At 45.2% G+C, this 16421-nt stretch overlaps 2 protein-coding genes across 6 annotated transcripts in view; one reads left to right on the top strand and one right to left on the bottom strand.

Moving 5' to 3' along the window:
* The first annotated feature begins 19 nt into the window (after positions 1-19).
* On the top strand, positions 20-11374 carry LOC8053882 (type-1 angiotensin II receptor-associated protein-like). Of its 2 annotated transcripts, none has more exons than XM_002434727.4 (6): positions 20-296; positions 591-625; positions 693-804; positions 1786-1871; positions 2439-2551; positions 9329-11374. In XM_002434727.4, exons 1-6 carry the CDS (start codon positions 267-269, stop codon positions 9496-9498), a joined length of 546 nt encoding a protein of 181 aa, XP_002434772.2. In that variant the 5' UTR covers positions 20-266; the 3' UTR covers positions 9499-11374. The 2 variants fall into 2 exon arrangements, with proteins under 2 accessions (XP_002434772.2, XP_029838132.1); XM_029982272.4 differs by having other exon boundaries at positions 58-296; positions 9332-11374.
* Positions 11375-13291: 1917 nt separating this feature from the next.
* The window catches only part of LOC8053881 (peroxisomal targeting signal 1 receptor), a 31014-nt gene continuing 27884 nt past the window's right edge, over positions 13292-16421 (bottom strand). For all 4 annotated transcript variants that reach the window (XM_029982263.3, XM_029982264.3, XM_029982266.4 and 1 more), the window contains 2 exons: positions 16070-16227; positions 13292-15471 (listed from right to left, as the gene is read on the bottom strand). In XM_029982263.3, the coding sequence (XP_029838123.2) occupies positions 15261-15471; positions 16070-16227 (369 nt within the window). In that variant the 3' untranslated portion in view covers positions 13292-15260. The remainder of the gene's footprint in view (positions 15472-16069; positions 16228-16421) is intronic.

Here is a 16421-nt window from a genome sequence, read left to right as displayed (position 1 = left end):
GTTCCTCTAAAGGCAACACTAGAACTCCTATTTCCGCGCCATCTATCGATCCTCATTTTCGCCATCTGTTTATCGTCGTCGTCCAAGGATCGTCGCCTCTGCTACGCCGTGACGCCGTCGCGTTAGCTCAGTGTGCCGCAGAAAACAGAGGGAAAAAAAACAACATGCGATAAGTTTTTTGGGGAGTTGTTGCTATCGGTCTCTCCGATCAGTTTTTGTTCCAGCGTGCGCGTGTAAACCGTCTGCCGCCTTCTCGAAGAAACACGATGATTTCTGTTCCAAACCTCCAGCTGAAGGTGAGTGCGGAACGCCTACTCCCCTCTTCGGAGGTTTGGCCGTTTGTCAATAATCGTGGGAGTACGCTATTCTCCAAACCCATTTTTTGCACCCTCAACCTTATCCTGAATTTGTTTACACTGGGCCGTAAACTAGTCAGGTGCTCAACTAATTAGTTGCAATCGACTGTAGATGAGCTGCGCAAACGCATATGGCTAAGGGTGTAACTATAAGCAAGCTCGGCGCAGGTGGTTTGTGAGGGTCGGTGCTTCGGTCGTCGTCTCGAGATACGTATATCTGTTTCCCGATTTCAGGCGATCTTCCTCCTTCACCTCCTCCTCTCGTTGTGGTAAGTAACTCGATGGATACTGTGCATACGGTGCTTTTGTAGCCGACGGTTTCAACGGGTTGCGCAGGCCTCTTCAAGAACGATGGGCCCCACAAGCGTACCTCTACTACAACCTCGTCTACCTGCTCACTCTGGCATGGGCCATTCACCATAAGGACTCTGAGGAGCCGGTGTTTATGGTAAGCTTTGTAGCTTGGACATTTTTTGTCAGTCACTGAACAACCTAGCAATCACATCTTATGGGATCATTTAACTGCAAGTGGAAAACATTTTAGTATAGTGTGACTGTGACTTAGTCCTGATTGGTTGGCTCAGCCTGACGTGTGGTAAAGTGGAACTTGGATGCATTTCGAGTCAACACGGAAGTAGGGGATACATATATTGAAATGTTTCTAACTCTCAAGGGTACAGCATATGTTGTTTATTTGCTTGGAGGTGGGAAGGGTTAATATATTTAACACAAAATGTGTTATATGGTTTGCATCTAACCATATTTGTTTAAATGCCAGCAATGGAAGTTGAAAGGCCGACTGCCAGTTTAACGCTCACGCAGCGCTCGTCTTTTCACTATTGGACACCAGTGCGAGCCGAAACTTCTCTTCAAGTGCCCCAGTCTTAATCCCGGCAGGGTTGAAACCTCACATATTTAGACATACAGCAGCGCTATGCTCCGTAAAATGAGTGCGCTTCTGGATCCCCCAGAGAAAGCTAAAGAAAGAAAGTGACAGAAAAGCAGAGAAAAAAAGCACGCCCCTTTGCCACAACGGGTTGAGATAGTCCGACTGGTTGGTTCTTTTTTGCTGCAAACTAGTGCCAGGACTGCACGGCACTGCCGCATGTTTTCCGTACGCTCCGTCTAATGCATCTCACACTTCAACAGGCTCCGAGAAAGTAGCATTTACTCTGCAACTGCAGAAAGTGGTGCCCATAAATAAGACATCCTCGGAGCACTCACATGCTTACGTCGCATGAAGCAGGGCCGCTTTGCACCATTCAGTCTCTGCACGTGTTCACAGTTTCTCCACACTAACACATCACATTCTGTGTTGCCACTGCTTTTGTCACGCTAGTGCAGCAAAGGGGCAACTTCTATTGTCTGAAGGGTACCTCGTAGGGTGCCCGATACATATTTTCTGTGTGTTCCGTTTCTTGTCTTGCAGGCACTGGCTATAAACCTGGGCTCTATCATCATGGACATCATAACACTCGCCATGAGCTTCCCATCAACTTTCACATTTTGTGCCGGGTATCTTTTTTTGGCATTGTCCTTCCAAAGGAGGAAGCTTCCAGAAAGCAGGACTTGTAGCATAATCTGTTGACATGTCTGACATAGAACTATCACAAAGCCACTATCAAGCCGTGAGCTGGCGTCAAAATGGGAAAGCAGAGTGAAGAAAAGGGGGCCGGTGGTCTAATGTGCTTAAGTGCCATGGTTTTACCTGTGCTACAGACCCCAAAAGTAGTGGGGCTGAGCCCAATTCTTGCAAGTTTCGACTTAAATAAGCAAGTCTGCTGACACCTCACAGCTCGGTTGCAAGTGGAGCAAAACCTTGCACTGCAGGCTCAAGCATCATAAGTTTAAACCCCACTCTTGCCAGTTTTGCTCTGGTTTGGCATTGTTGGATGTAGGGGACAAGAGACGGCACTATGTGTTTCTAATTTGTAGACAAAATGGTAGTAATCGAAGATGGCACAGCAGTAGCCTACTTTGTTGAAAAATAGATAAGAGTACTAATTGGTCCATTGAAGACGTGGTGTATCGGGTCAGGCGATGGCATTGGCAGTTGTGATTTCCCTGACACCAAGACTGCAGCATGGCCATTGTTCTGCTGCTGTTTCGACCCATCTCTAGCATCCTGCTCTTGAGGATCTTCAACGAACGGGGGGGCCGTTATGCAGACCTCGGCATCCCCAACTTTGGAGGAGGTAAGTCCACTCATTGTTAACACCCCACCACCCATGTTCTTGTTTGCTTACCGGTCTGCTCGTGCTTGTTTGCTTTGTTTTGTGCCATTTCCTTTTTTTGTGTAGTACTAATATGGACCCCACTAGCCAGAAAAGTCTTATCACGGTCTCGACGGAGTAACCAACTTCAAAATGAAAACAACGAGGATTTGATCTGAAAATTGCCCTCTGCGGTTGCTTTCTGCTAATGACATTTCCATTTTCTTCGTGGCTGCTTGGCTCATGAAGCTTGATGTGACAAGTCATGAGGCACTTTATGCAATTCCTCAGCTCCGCCTCTTAGGGGATAGGGCACATGGCTGGAGCGCAAACAAGAATGAGAGGGTGCTGCATGACGAAGAGGGAAATGACAAGTTTGCGCCTGTGGCATATCTCCACAGGTTGCTTCCAAAGAAGATAAATACTTTTATTTTGTTCAGGTGCCACTTGAGATTTAGTATTGAGTCGAAATATCTTTAGATGTCTTGTGAGGTTCCGGAATTTTAATTTCTTGTAGATGATTCCAGACAGCTTTGCACGAACAAAACCATAACTGACCTTCACTTTTTATTTTTCTTTATTCAGTTCGTTTCACTTATCACTATTGTCATGCGACAGGCGATCGATCGCCTTTCTAGACTTCACTGGTGCGCTTGAAAGTGCACTAGTGAAAGCGCACTTGTCATCCTTGTTCGCGGCTTCAAACCGAAACTAAGCGAGCAAAGAGTGCCCATGATGTCGATCCCTCCACTTTGCACTTGTGTTGCTCCTCTGACGTCACCTGCAGTATGAACACGTCTGTTGTGGAGCCAGAGCAGGGCGGGGGGATCAATGTCACGTGTGCTCTTTGCTCTCTTAGTTTTGGTTTGAAGCCATGCACGGGGCTGACATACCTTGCCTTGTAGCGCCCACTATGAATGCTTTAATCCGAATTTCATGTCGCTGCCAGACCACACTGAGGTCGAGCGTCAATTCTCCGACTACATTTTGCCCCAAGAAATTAGAATTTTTAATTTAACTGAAATTAAGCTTATTTGGATTTTCACGGGCCAAGGTTGGTAGGGAGGAAGAGACAAAAGGCATTTCTGCCTGACTAAGGCCTCTAACCCACTGAGTTTGCAACAAGCACATATAATTATAGAGAAAAAAGACATGTGACACATTTGTGCATACTAAGTATATAGACGCTTTGCAGCAGCTGTGCATGGACGCCGCCATAACTGACCTTCAGTTTTTGTTTCCTCTTATTTCGTCTATTTCACTTCATCATTACCATAGGAGGCCAGGTTATTGCCACATTAGATTCAACTTTTCTAAAGCAGTGGCCTTTGTAGAGGATCGTCAACTACCGTTTCAGTTGCTCGGCATTTCGGTAAGACAAGAGAAGGTCAGCAATGGCGGCTGTAATTTGGCACGTGTGTAAAGCGTCTACACACATTTCTTTAAAAACATAAAAGTGTTGAAACATGCTCAAAAAAAAATCATGGTCATATTTTTGCATCCTTTAGAAAACATAGGACATCTAGGATTAATTCCACACCCATTGTAAAAAAAGATGTCATGTTACATAAATAATTCCAATATTCACAATAAATATTTGATTCATAATATGGGCGCAAGAAAAAGAAGAAAAAAAAAAAGGCTCGAGGTGCTCCTAAGCATTTCTTACAAGTTGTGAATGCGAAAGCATGTACATACATCATTCTTCCGCTCTCTTATTTACTCTGCAGCGTATTTGCGTCGACGGCGTCGACGGACATGCAGTGCCATAGGGTTGCTGGTCATTGAAACTGTCGCGCAGCGTCAGTTTCAACCACTGGCCACCCCGTGGCGCTGTGTGTCTGGCGACACTGTCGACGCACGCCAGCTAATGAGACTGAAGCTGAAAAGCCATCAGCTTTACTTCGCTCCTTTGGGATCGGAGAAACTAGGTGCCGTGTCTAGGCTTTTCGCATGGTTTTATAGCTGGGAGCTGGCTCTTGGAGACAGGATTTAAGGTGCTGTTTTCGCACTTCAAACTGATGACGTCGGCTTGCTCCTTGAGACAATTAATGTTTTCGCATTAAAAAACTACTGGTCTTATTATTGAGGCACAAAAAATATGTTTAGATATGCTGACACAGAAAAACAACAAAATATAAAACAAATCTTGATTCAGACACTAGAGCATTAGGTATATGTTCAGTGTGAACCTTTGACATCATGAGAGTTTAAAATTTTGCTTCGCAAAACCTATTTTGTTGTGAATGAGCGTGTTTTTTTTTATTTAGTTCTTGTATTAACAAAATTATAATAAAAAGTCGGCATATTTCTAAAAAATGTTTAGTAGTGAAGGAATTTCATAATTTAAGTTTTGTTTTCTTTACTTCCGTTTCTACCTTCAGCATTTTTCGTTTCATAATTCTTAATTCATAGCGGTGTGTAGCGACATCTATTTGATAAAGCTTCTCTTTATGGATTATTTGCATAAGTTTGGAGTAACGAAAGGGGTTTGCTTTAAGTAATTCATGCTTTTGAAAATATGGACTATATTATAAGAATTGCAAACATTACCACGATAATTTTTAAAAATGTGCAGCACCCTTTTCTGAAGTGTTTGTAATTTATTATAGTTTGTCGTTCCCCAGACAAAAATTCCGTAACTAAGTTTTGAGTAAACCAGTGAATAATATAGATAAAAGGTTAATTAAAACATTTTGGTTAGCTAAATTCACCTCTTTTCTAGTGGCCCCTATGGCCACAGGCACATTCACACTACCCTATTTTCTTTCGTTAAGTTACATTACAAAATAATATGTTGAAGTCATTGGGACCTCAGTGCGAGGCTACCAGTTCAAGGAGAAAGCATGACATGCGACATTCGAGACACGGATGTTTCGATGAATCATACGTAACGCAACTTAACGTACGAAAATGGTGCAGTGTGAATGAGCCTTTAGGCCCATGGCTAAAAAGAGCCTTGACTAAAGATTTCTCTAAATTCTGGACTCACTAAAAAGACAAAAAGAGTTACCGTATTTACTCGCACACTGAACGCACTCGCGTAATGAACGCACCCCCCAAGTCGGCTCTCAAAATTTCGACTTTTTTTTTCACTCGCGTAATAAACGCACCCCCAACTCCGACGTCAAAATTTTGACCCCCTCCCCCCACGCGCGCGAAATGAATGCACTCTTCTATCGTGGTGCAGCGAGGTCGCGAATGCATGGGCAGCGTGGGCGAACAAAACGCCTTGCAAAAGACGTTAAAGAAATTCGCAAAGATCCAACGGAAGCAAGAAAAAGAAACGTGGAGAGGAACTTTTTTTTCTTCTTTTTTGCACAGCGCAGTCTGGACCTCGGGTTCGCGCGCCGCCGCGCGCAAGGAGGTAAAGAGAGAAGCGCTCTAAGCGAACGAAACAGCTTGCGAAAGGCGGCAAAAGGAAAAAAAAAAAAAAAAACCACAGAACGAAGAGAAAACAAAAAACTTTCTTTTTCTTTTTGCACAGCGTAGTTCGGTTACCGGGAGTCGCGCACCGCGCGCAAGGAGGTAAGAAAGAGGAGCGGAGAAGCCCTCTAAGCAAACAAAAGAGATTGCGAAAGGCGGCAAAAATAAAAAAATAAACAACCCACGGAAGTGAAAAAAAAAAAAGAGGAGCTTTTTTCTTTTTGAACAGCGCAGTTTGGTTACGGGAGGTCGTGCGTCGCGCGCAAGGAGATAAGAAATATAAGCGGAGAGCCCTCGCCTAAGCAACGCCTAAGCAAACAAAACAGCTTGCGAAAGGCAGCAAGAAGAAAAAAAAAAAAAAAAGAAAACCCAAAAAAATAAAAAATAAAGTTTTTTTTTTTTTTTTTTTTTGCACAGCTTAGTTTGGTTACGGGGTCGGGCGCCGGGTGCAAGGAGAAAAGAAGTTGCTTCGATTTTTCAGGATAAAAGGTCCGTTCATTATGCGAGTAAATACGAACGCAAAAATTTTACTTCGCGTAATGAACGCCCCCCCTAACTTTGCGTCGATTTTTCGGGAAAAAAAGTGCGTTCATTCTGCGAGTAAATACGGTACATAGTATAGCTGCACTTGATCCATTGATGAATGAAAGCTTTTTGGTTCAAACTCGTTTTGAGAGCGTAACTTATGATATGCTCTGAGGATGCCTTCAAAACAGCAAGTCAGTCTTTGCTAGTATATACAGAGTGTCTCCCCAAAATATTTACAGGGTTTTTTTCACCGCAAAAATAAACTATTCATCGCGAAACATTCATTCTCCCCCCAAATGTAGCGTTAGAGGTCTGAACCATATGCCAAAGTTTCAGCCCCAACCGTTATCTTATTCAAAAGTTAGAAGCAATTTTTTCATATTTTCAAAGGGAAAATGGTGACCGATGGACTTCTAGTAGACGGAGCTCTTTGGCGCCAGTTACCGAAAACGGGTGAAAACGAGCATCATTTTCCCCTTTGAAAATATCAGAAAATCACTGATAACTTTTGATTAAGACGACGGTTAGGGCTGAAACTAGAGCCCTGCGGGGTAACAGTTTGATCATCCGGCATCTGCAGACCTAGCATCTGCATCTGAACCGCATCCGCAATGTTCTTAAATAATTGTATATGCATCCGCAGACTTTGTATCCGCATCTGAACCGCACCTGCAAAATTGAGAACTGCATTCGACCCTCAATCTGCACATTAATTTTACATTATAAAATCAAACATTAAAAAAAAAAGACATATGGATGGTATTTTATAAGTTGTCTGCTTACCTTTTTATGAATAACCCTTTCTGTCAAAATACAGTAAAAGTCATTTTGTCGTATTCTGTTTCATCATATTTATAAAATAAGCGATCATCCTTTCAGAGACACTTCGCATCGCTTGAGAGATGATCACAGTTATGGGATCGTCTTGGGCGTCCGTGACACGGACACACTGTCCTGAAGATGCACTCAAAAAGAAAGAAATTTATATGTATTTTCCTTTTTGCTTTGTAGAACCCATTTCAAGCAGATGCATATTTTATAAACATGAAAATTGACAAAGGGCAGACTAATAACATTGTGTCATTTTATTTATGCCAAACAATAAAAAAGTGGGAGAGGAGAGGCGCTCACTTACTGCAGCAAAATACTTGTGTATACGTATGTGGTAAAGCGCGAGTACACCACTGGGGAAATATCACAATATTCAATAATGGCGACACCTCCTATCGGTTTTGGTTTTAAACACAAACCATGCCTCAACTGCATGCTGGGAACCTTATACTTAAAAACAACTGAGTGCCATCTGTCGAGAAAAAGAAAATGCGCATACATATAATGTTTCACTTGTCGATGCTGCTGTGTAGAAGAAACAAAATAACGTCAATATGGACGGATTCAGACTAATTCGACTCTTAAATTAATACCCGCTGCTGAGAAGTCTCTCTCCATTGGTGCAATTGATGCTGGGATGGCATGCACAAACTGCGCTAGTACAAGTATGAAGTCCGGAAACTCGGGCTGGCGCAAATTCCACCACTACAGAACATCGAATTCAGTCTCCTTAATATATACTTGTAGATGTAGAAGCATCTTGCAGGCTTATTCTAGTATCTTGTGGCTTTTACGTTTTGGGTTTTCTTTGCCCAAAGAATGTTTTCCGCGCTTTCCCGGCCAGACAAGAACACACTTCCCAGGACGACTGATAGTTCTGCATTTTATACTTTTTTTTATGGACAGTATTTTTGGTTTGATAGAACAATCTAAAGCAATCTTTGGTGAGAATCTAATCTTTATTGACATAAAGAATGATTTTCTCCCCGATCGACACCTTTTATCTAGGAAAGTAGTTTGCCTCCGCAACACATTCGATGATGCACTTCATGTATCACTCACTTACTCACTCTGCACTGTGCAGTCGCACACGTTTATGGGCTCCCTCGGCAAAGCTGGATCCGGACTCGCAGATATCCTCATTCGCAGCCTTTAACATCCGCATCCAATCCGCAATATGCCAAATATGATTCATTTTTAAGGTGAAAGACTTATATGTCCCATCCACGGAAAGGCGGCGTCGGTGTTGTGCCCGGAAGATGGCCATGAAAATATGTCATCAAGCACGCGTTGTTCAGAGTCAAAGCAGACGGGCCTCAGAAATAAAACACAAAGAAAAGCACAGCAACAGAGATGCTTCGTCACGGAAGCCGTAAAGCTGGCGGGGGCACCGCGCCTGCGCAGTGGAGGAGCGTGATGTCCCCGCCGGAGTGCCGTGTGCAAAAGGAAGACTTGGCGCGCTGCTTTTAGGAATGCACTGCATGTAGGAATGCTTTAGCATTCCTACACATAAGCAGTCTTAAGTGTCTTCGGCGGGTTTTTATCCGGATCCGCCAGTTTACTGCGGATGTCCGTGGATATGCAGGGCTCTAGCTGAAACTTTGGCATCTGGTTCTGACCTCGAGCGCTAGATTTGGACGGAGAATGAGCGTTCAGTGATGCACAGGTTATTTTTGCGGTCAAGAAAAGACTTGCACATTTTTTGGGGTACACCTTATATATCAGCTGGCACATGCAACTACAGTCGGTGACAGGTCAAGAACGAAGTGGAAGCTCCTCCCACCCCTTTCCACTTCAGCGGAGCGAGTCGCCTCCTCTCCAGCGTTCGCTCTACTAAAGTGGAAAGAGGTGGGAGGAGCTTCCACTTCATTCTTGACCTGTCACCGACTATAGTCGGGTGCTTGAGTAACTGAATGGGGCACTGCGCTATGCATTTGAGCCAACTGAGCTGGGAACGTCCCGACCATTATTCAGCAGTCGGTGGTGGAGGCCTTGGCGGGAGGGGCCAATACGATGACATCGACCAGACGACCACGCAGAGCGTCCCCAAGACGGGCTTGGACACCGGCAGCCCCGGCCACGGCTACTCGAGCGGAGACGGCCTGCCTCCCAGCTATGGGGCCCCGCCCTACTCGCAGCCCTGAACTCAGAAGCAACACAGTCCCTCTCTTCCCTTCTGTCTTTCCTCAATTACCGGTACTGCGGTGCTTAGAAGGCGTCTCCGATTGGTGTGCTTACCGCGTCCTCAAATTTGGTTCCTCTATTTCCTCTCGATGGCATCGTAGAGGGCTAGGTGTGTACGGAAGAGATTCGCTCTGCTGGAGGTAGCTATCCGGCTAGACAGTCCATGGAAGCTTCGACGGCCGGGCTTTTTGTGCTTTTTGCCGGAACATCTACTGCCAGCCGTCAGAATCGCAACATCCGACAGTGCGACGTCATTTGTTGCCAATTCGAGAGCACTTTGGACGCACGAGTGGGACGGCATGGCAAGCGCACCGGTTGAGGACGCGTTCCCAGCGCCGTACCAGTACCGCCAGTACTGGGTAGCCACTTTCTTTTTTTTTATCTAGTCAATTTTTTGGTGGTGTTGTTTGTGCGCTCTTGACCGGGGATTGGCGGGGGAGTCGTGGCCCTTGGAGAGAAAGGGGCACGCCCTTGGGCATTCTTGTGCACTGGATTCAAGTTATGCGTTCCACTGGCACGCTTGGCAGGCGGTGGTTGAAGGGCGATAAGGGTTTTGTCGATCGGCGTATGTGTCTGCTTTCCGAGACACTGGCACTCATTCCTGGTTGCAATTGTCCTGTTCTATATTTTTTCTTTTTACATCTGTGGGTGTATAACCTTTATACTTACAATGCATTGAAACCTCTATGAAGTGTCGAGTACTTGGGAAATATCTTGGCTGAAGCGAAGTCTGCTTTCTCTCAATGCTTGTATGCTTACAACAAGGCAGCTCTCGGGGATCGAAAAAGAAAGAATGAAACGTGCCTAAATCGTGCAGCTTAGATTGCGGCTAATGATTGATGACAGCACGACTGCTCTTACGATTTTAAGTCACTGAAAATTTAACGACAGAAAATCCTAGCTGCAGTGTCTTTTTTCGTGTTATTCCGGGGCATTGATGAATGAATGCGGTGGTAATGTAGAGGAAGGCAAGTTGATATTTTGGAGGCGTGTGGATAAAGTACACACACATTCAAGAACATGCCCAACTGCAAATTACGTTCCGTTTTATGTTGCACGTAATCCCTTGGAAATTGTGCCGTGCCCGACTGGCAAAACTCGGCAATGACTCTGTGCATCTAAGTCACCACCACTCATCCTGCAGGCAATCTAAGTTAGGCAAATCATGTAATAAAACTAGGGAAGCTCTTCAAGAAGAGAACTGCAAAAAACGTTTGTGGCAAAAAGAAGTGTTGATTCTCGTATTTACCAGAGCTTTCAGCTACAATGCCAGCATCGGCTGTTTGGCGCAAATTGCACATATATCTTGAGCCTTCCAAAGACATTTTCAACTGCATTTTCAGCTTGTTGCGAGATTTTTTTTCCCACAGATGCAGTTTTTTGGGCATTCAACCACCTAGGCATTCCTTCGTTTGTTTTCATTTGTGATAACTTTTGCTGCTCTTTTCTTAGGTGCTCGAGCCGACAGTGTGCGGGCGGTGCAGAGCTCTGCGAGCTTTTCCAAAGATGTGCGTGTGCTTGTGCAGTATGCCAGATGATGTCCTTGATGGTGCACCGTGTGATGATGCTTTCTTGTGCACATTTCCCTATCAAGTTCTTGTTTTGCACGACTATTTTTTACCTCCGACGAGTTTTTGTTTGTTGTTTGCTCTGCTCATCTTTTTACTTCACTTTTTGATGCACATTTACCATGATAATCAAGTACTATTACGTGTGATTTTATATATTAATGTTGACAGGAAATTGCCTGAAAAGCAGGAAGCCCGAGTAAATTAAGGCGTTTATTGAAGATACCTAGCGATGTTCAATAAACTCGTGATCATTCTCAGGTTTGAATTTGTATTCTCGGGTTTGAATTTGCCTCAGTCTGATAATCCTAAAAGGGCCACTCCGGTCGGAAATGAAACCAAAATAAATGACTGGTATTGCTTTAGTGGCTCGAAATATGATCACAGCCGAAATATTACGTCAAAGTGAAACCGCATGCTCCATTAAATCTCATTTTAAAGGTGCGACCAGCTGCTCTCAAAGGAGCCTTGCAATCCTATTTAAGAGTCTACCTTTTTTGCGGTTTCCACGTCTCTTGTTGTTCGGGCAAACCAGCGGGCACGGAGAGGGTAACTAAATATCAGTGCGTCATATTTTAACCGCACGACGTGGAAACCTCCTCCTCCTCCTACGGAAGCGCGGCAGGTGACGAAATTGTGACATTGTTGGTCCTGGTCAGCCGAGAAGAGAGAGCTGCCCCATTCCCGGGCAGCTCTCTCTCCTCGGCCTCTCCTCCTTTCCTCATCTTCCCCAATCACCGCAATCTGCGGGTGTGGGAAAAAGGGGGGAACAGAGGACCAAGGACGTCATGACGGAGGTTACTTTTTGCTTGTTTTTGTAATTTTAATATGCCTATAACTTTTAAAATGAAGTGAATTTTGAGAAACGGAAGAAATTCACTAAGTTACTACGTTCAGTTTGCTCAGGTTCGGTGACAATTATAAAATAGGCAAAAAGTTGTTGCAGGGCCCCTTTAAGCGGGCGACAAGCGGTTTAGCTCTTAGTCAAAGAACGCTGGCGCAGCACCCTTGTGACATCACGTCGCGGCGGAGCTGCAGTCGATTGGTTGTACCTAGGGGTGTCGCGAACCAGCCGAGGTTTGAGTTTGACCAGGTTCGACTTTTTCGACCTTGTGGAAAATTCGACGAACCTTGTATTAAGGTTCGACTCGTGTGCGCACGCGCAACAGGCTGGCCAGTTGGCTTCGGATGGGATGGTGATGGCCAACGGATTAATAAAGGGCAGTGCTCATTGGTTATTTCAGTTAATACAGTACAAAAAATTAAGTTATTAACTTCTTCGGTAATTAGAATTGGTTTCTTTTAATTCCTACTGTTCATAAAATAAAATAACCCTTTGGATAAAAAAATATTTCTCCAAACCTAGACATACTTGTATGTCTGTCCACAAAGTCCCAAGTCGAACCGGTCGAATCTGGTAAAAAGTTTGAAGGTTCGTCGAACCGGTTCGACCCAGTCGAACCCCGAAAGTTCGACCTAAAGATCCGGTTCGACAAAAGTTTGCGACACCCCTAGTTGTACCGCGTACAGCAGCACCTTTGCAACGTCATATCGCGGCCGTACGGCTGATGATCAGCGTTGCCATCCCTCTAGCAGATAGTTTTGATTTTACCGTAGACGCCTGACACAAACTTTTGAGGCGTGATATTTACAGAACTACCGTAAAATCCCGAGAGATAGCCCACCTAACATCACGAGCAAATCGGGTGAAAATATGGGGTGGGCTAACTTTCAATGTACAATCAAGAAAAGTAGAAAAATTGCTATTTTAAGGCCGTGTCCCTTCCGGCAACGAAGCAAAGATATTTATACTTCCCAGTCAGCAATGTATTTACGCTGAGGACATCACTGATCCCAGCACTACAATTAATAGGAATGGGCTATCTTTCGGTGTTTAAAATATATAGCAAACCAAGCCAAAAATAGGGGTGGGCTATCTGTCGGGGGTGGGGCATCTCTCGGGATTTTACGGTACACACAATATCGAAAAAAGAAAAATTATACCTTGTTATTCAGGGACACTGCTTTTAGCTGAAAACTGTTGTAACCCAAATTCAAAGATACTGACTAGAGTTGCCCTTTAATCTTCAGAGAGCTGTCAAAAGTGATTGGAACATCTTCAGTTTGATTCTTTCTACTTAAGGCAGTAAAGATTACTTTCTACCAATAATGACAAGATTTGCAGTTTTGGGACTAGTACAATGTTTATACTCCATTTTGCAAATGTCTACGATGCAGACAAAGGCAGCCACGTGAGCCTACCTCAGCAGAATGCTTTGTTCATGCAAGAATTTGCACATAGGAGACATTTTCAAAGCCATGAGTTCATGCCTCTCTTTTAGCTGTGCTGCAGATGGTTGTGACGTGGAGTATGTAGATGTCCTCTGCGCTCTTCATCGAACATTTTCTCAAACGAGAATAGATTACCAGAGTCACAAGCACTGGGGCACATCCTCGCATTGTGTTGAGTACAATAGACCTTTAGCTAAACGACAAGGAGCATGCTGGGTTTGTAGTTACGTGTGATGGTTGCAACAGTGACTTCCTTTAGGCAAGTTTGCAGAGGTAGACAGCAGTGCCTTTGCCTTATTTTCTAAGGCAAAGGCAACTTTCTTTTCTACAGACGGGTGGAGCATGCGCAGCAAGCACACCTACAATTCCAGCATGTTCCCTGGTGTTCCAAATGTTTAGCAAAAGCCCGATCATGATACTGCACCACTAACACCTTGCCTCTGCTATATCCTACACCAATACTGTGTCAGCACAGATATTGCATAAAATTAGTGCTGTGTCATCAGTAAAGTCAAAATCAGGTAGGGCCTTCAGGGGCTCTCCTGATGCGCTAATGCGGGAGTATGCCACGGTGACACACTTTTTATTCATGCATTTTTTTAACATGATGTTTCATCGATTTCCACAATTTTGATTTTCATTCACGATTTTTCTTCCTGCTTTCTTACAACACAGGCGGTACTGACTACAAGGCTAAATGTAGAATTCCCACCATCCATACTTGGTATACGAGTGTAAAATGTGACATGGCAGTTGCAATCAATTTTGGCATCCAAATCTTATTTCCATATGTCTGGTTCTAAAAAGGGAGAGAAATTTTTGTTTCTACAGTGGAAAAATCATACCTTCATTGAGAACAGAAACCTCCACACACTCCTGAAGACCTAGGGCTATCCCGACTCGTTACAAAAATATATACAGCTCAAGCATGGGTCCAAAAATTTTATACAAATAATATCATGAACCATGCATCTTGCATTCTTTTAACGATGTTGCAGACAAGGGTAAGGAAAGAGAGCTGCATTCTTTGTGCGCTTGTTGTATTGCAGTTCATACAGGCAAGTACGCACGCAAGACGACGACATAGCCTTTTTTTTTTTTTTCATTTTTGGTGCTTCAAAACATTTTCCAGACACTTTGTGTATCCGATGGGCGATGAACCGGCTTGCTTTAGAAGCTTTATTCTCATTCTTTTCTTTATTTTCCTCAGCTTCCATACTTCGTTGGCCCTTTCTTTCCGACGAGCGAAAGCTAGGAAAGCGAGCTCGTAGCTCTCACATATGCTCTCGTCACACGAAACACGCGTGCAGTAGGGGCTACCTTCCGAAGTTGCCACATTCTAAGCTTTGCCAGCTTTTCTCAGGTTGAACAGAGATTGGTGAATGGCGTATAAAAAAAGTTTATACAAGTTTCGCAACTTATTGTTTTGGGCTTCGAAATTAGGCCGACACCGAGATAACAAAGTCGTAGTGCTGAATTTTTGGTGTCACCTAAAAGGGATCGACACAGGGCGCGGCATCGGCCGATCGCCTCGGCTGATCGAGGCGGTTGGCCAAGGTTCAATCGGTGAAAATACGAGCTCCAGCCAAACGCTGCCTCAACACCTGTCTTCAATCACTGCGGGTGATGCCGAAAGTTCAGCACTACAGCCCCATCTAGGAGGCGTTGATCTTCTGGCGTCGTGCGAGACCCCGGAAGTTTTTGTTCCTGCGAAAGAAGCAAACAATCCGTTCGTCCGCAAATGTGATTGTACTCTGGGAAGCCGCTGGATTTCGGCCGCATCAGTTCCTGCGCACGACGCACGGGCGCGAAACGGGTCCGACATGGCGGAAGCACTCGCACAGCACGACGCCAGGGTTAAGTCAGGACTCCATCTGGAACTCCCGGTTGAGGAAGGACAGGTCCCTGCGGTCAGCCACCTTGTACAGGTCCGGCCGGTTGAGGAGGGTGAACACCATCCGCAGGGTGGACCAGATGTTCTCCGACACGGATGTGTTGGGCTGCTGCCTGCCCAGGGGACCCCTCCCCGCGCTCTGCATGTTCAGCGCCGTCAGGAAGTGCTCGGCGGCTTCCCTGTGGGGCGAGTGAGCGCAGAACAATTCAGTGGAGAGTCAACGAAAACCGATTGAGAGAACCTAGACTTGCGTGAGCTTTTAACGCAGAATCTGGTGTAGGGCTGAGATTCGTGAGAAAGGCGAAACATTGCGCTTGAACAGAAAGGTGAAAGGCAAACGTTCAGCTTGACAGACGCACAGGTCAAAGTTATATGAGCAATATAGCCCCATAGAGGCTATACCGCTCACATGAGCTCGATGTCAAGGTGTTGCGTGACACCCTATAATACTTGAACTTGACTTTGAGTCGCAATGTGCACGATGCTGGGGTCATGCGACCTTGCGATGCCACGCAACACCGTGATGTCATATGACCTTACGGCACGCAGCATATGTTTAGAGGTCATTCACGACACATTTTGTGCGTTTCCATATATTCGAGACGTGGTTTTAGAGCACGCTCGTCTATTTCTCCACGTAGTGTGGCTTATACGAAGCAGCAACACGATTAGTTACTGGTTCAGTAGCTCGTTTATAAAGACTCTTGTCGCAAGGAGGTTGGTGTGACCCGAGGACTGGCACCACTCCGAACTAACGGGTGGATGGCGGCAGTTCACCTGTAGGAGCCCAGGTTGATGCAGCTGATGCCGAGGTTGAAGCGGGACCGTATGAAGCCTGGCGAGAGCTGGAGCGCTTGCCGGTAAGCGTCCACCGCCTCCTCGGACCTGCTTCCGTTGGCAAGCGTGGCACCCAGTCTGTTCCACAGCAGGCTGTCCTGCGAGGGTTTAGTGGAAGGAAAGGCCCTTTAGGGTTTTGGGGACACCGTCTTATTCTGTGCTCATGTGGCTCCGACCGACTAATGCGCAATGAGCTCGCCATTCGGGAGAAACTGTACGTGTCGTGGGATCCCACTACGGCCGTTTCTATCCGGATGAGCGTCGTAACGGCATGCGGTCGTGTGTCGACATT

Source organism: Ixodes scapularis, unplaced genomic scaffold (genome assembly GCF_016920785.2).
Source record: "Ixodes scapularis isolate PalLabHiFi unplaced genomic scaffold, ASM1692078v2 PGA_scaffold1__304_contigs__length_218370807, whole genome shotgun sequence".
Taxonomy (NCBI): domain Eukaryota; kingdom Metazoa; phylum Arthropoda; class Arachnida; order Ixodida; family Ixodidae; genus Ixodes; species Ixodes scapularis.
Note: the sequence above shows the minus strand (reverse complement) of the source record. Positions and strands in the feature narration are given on the sequence as shown.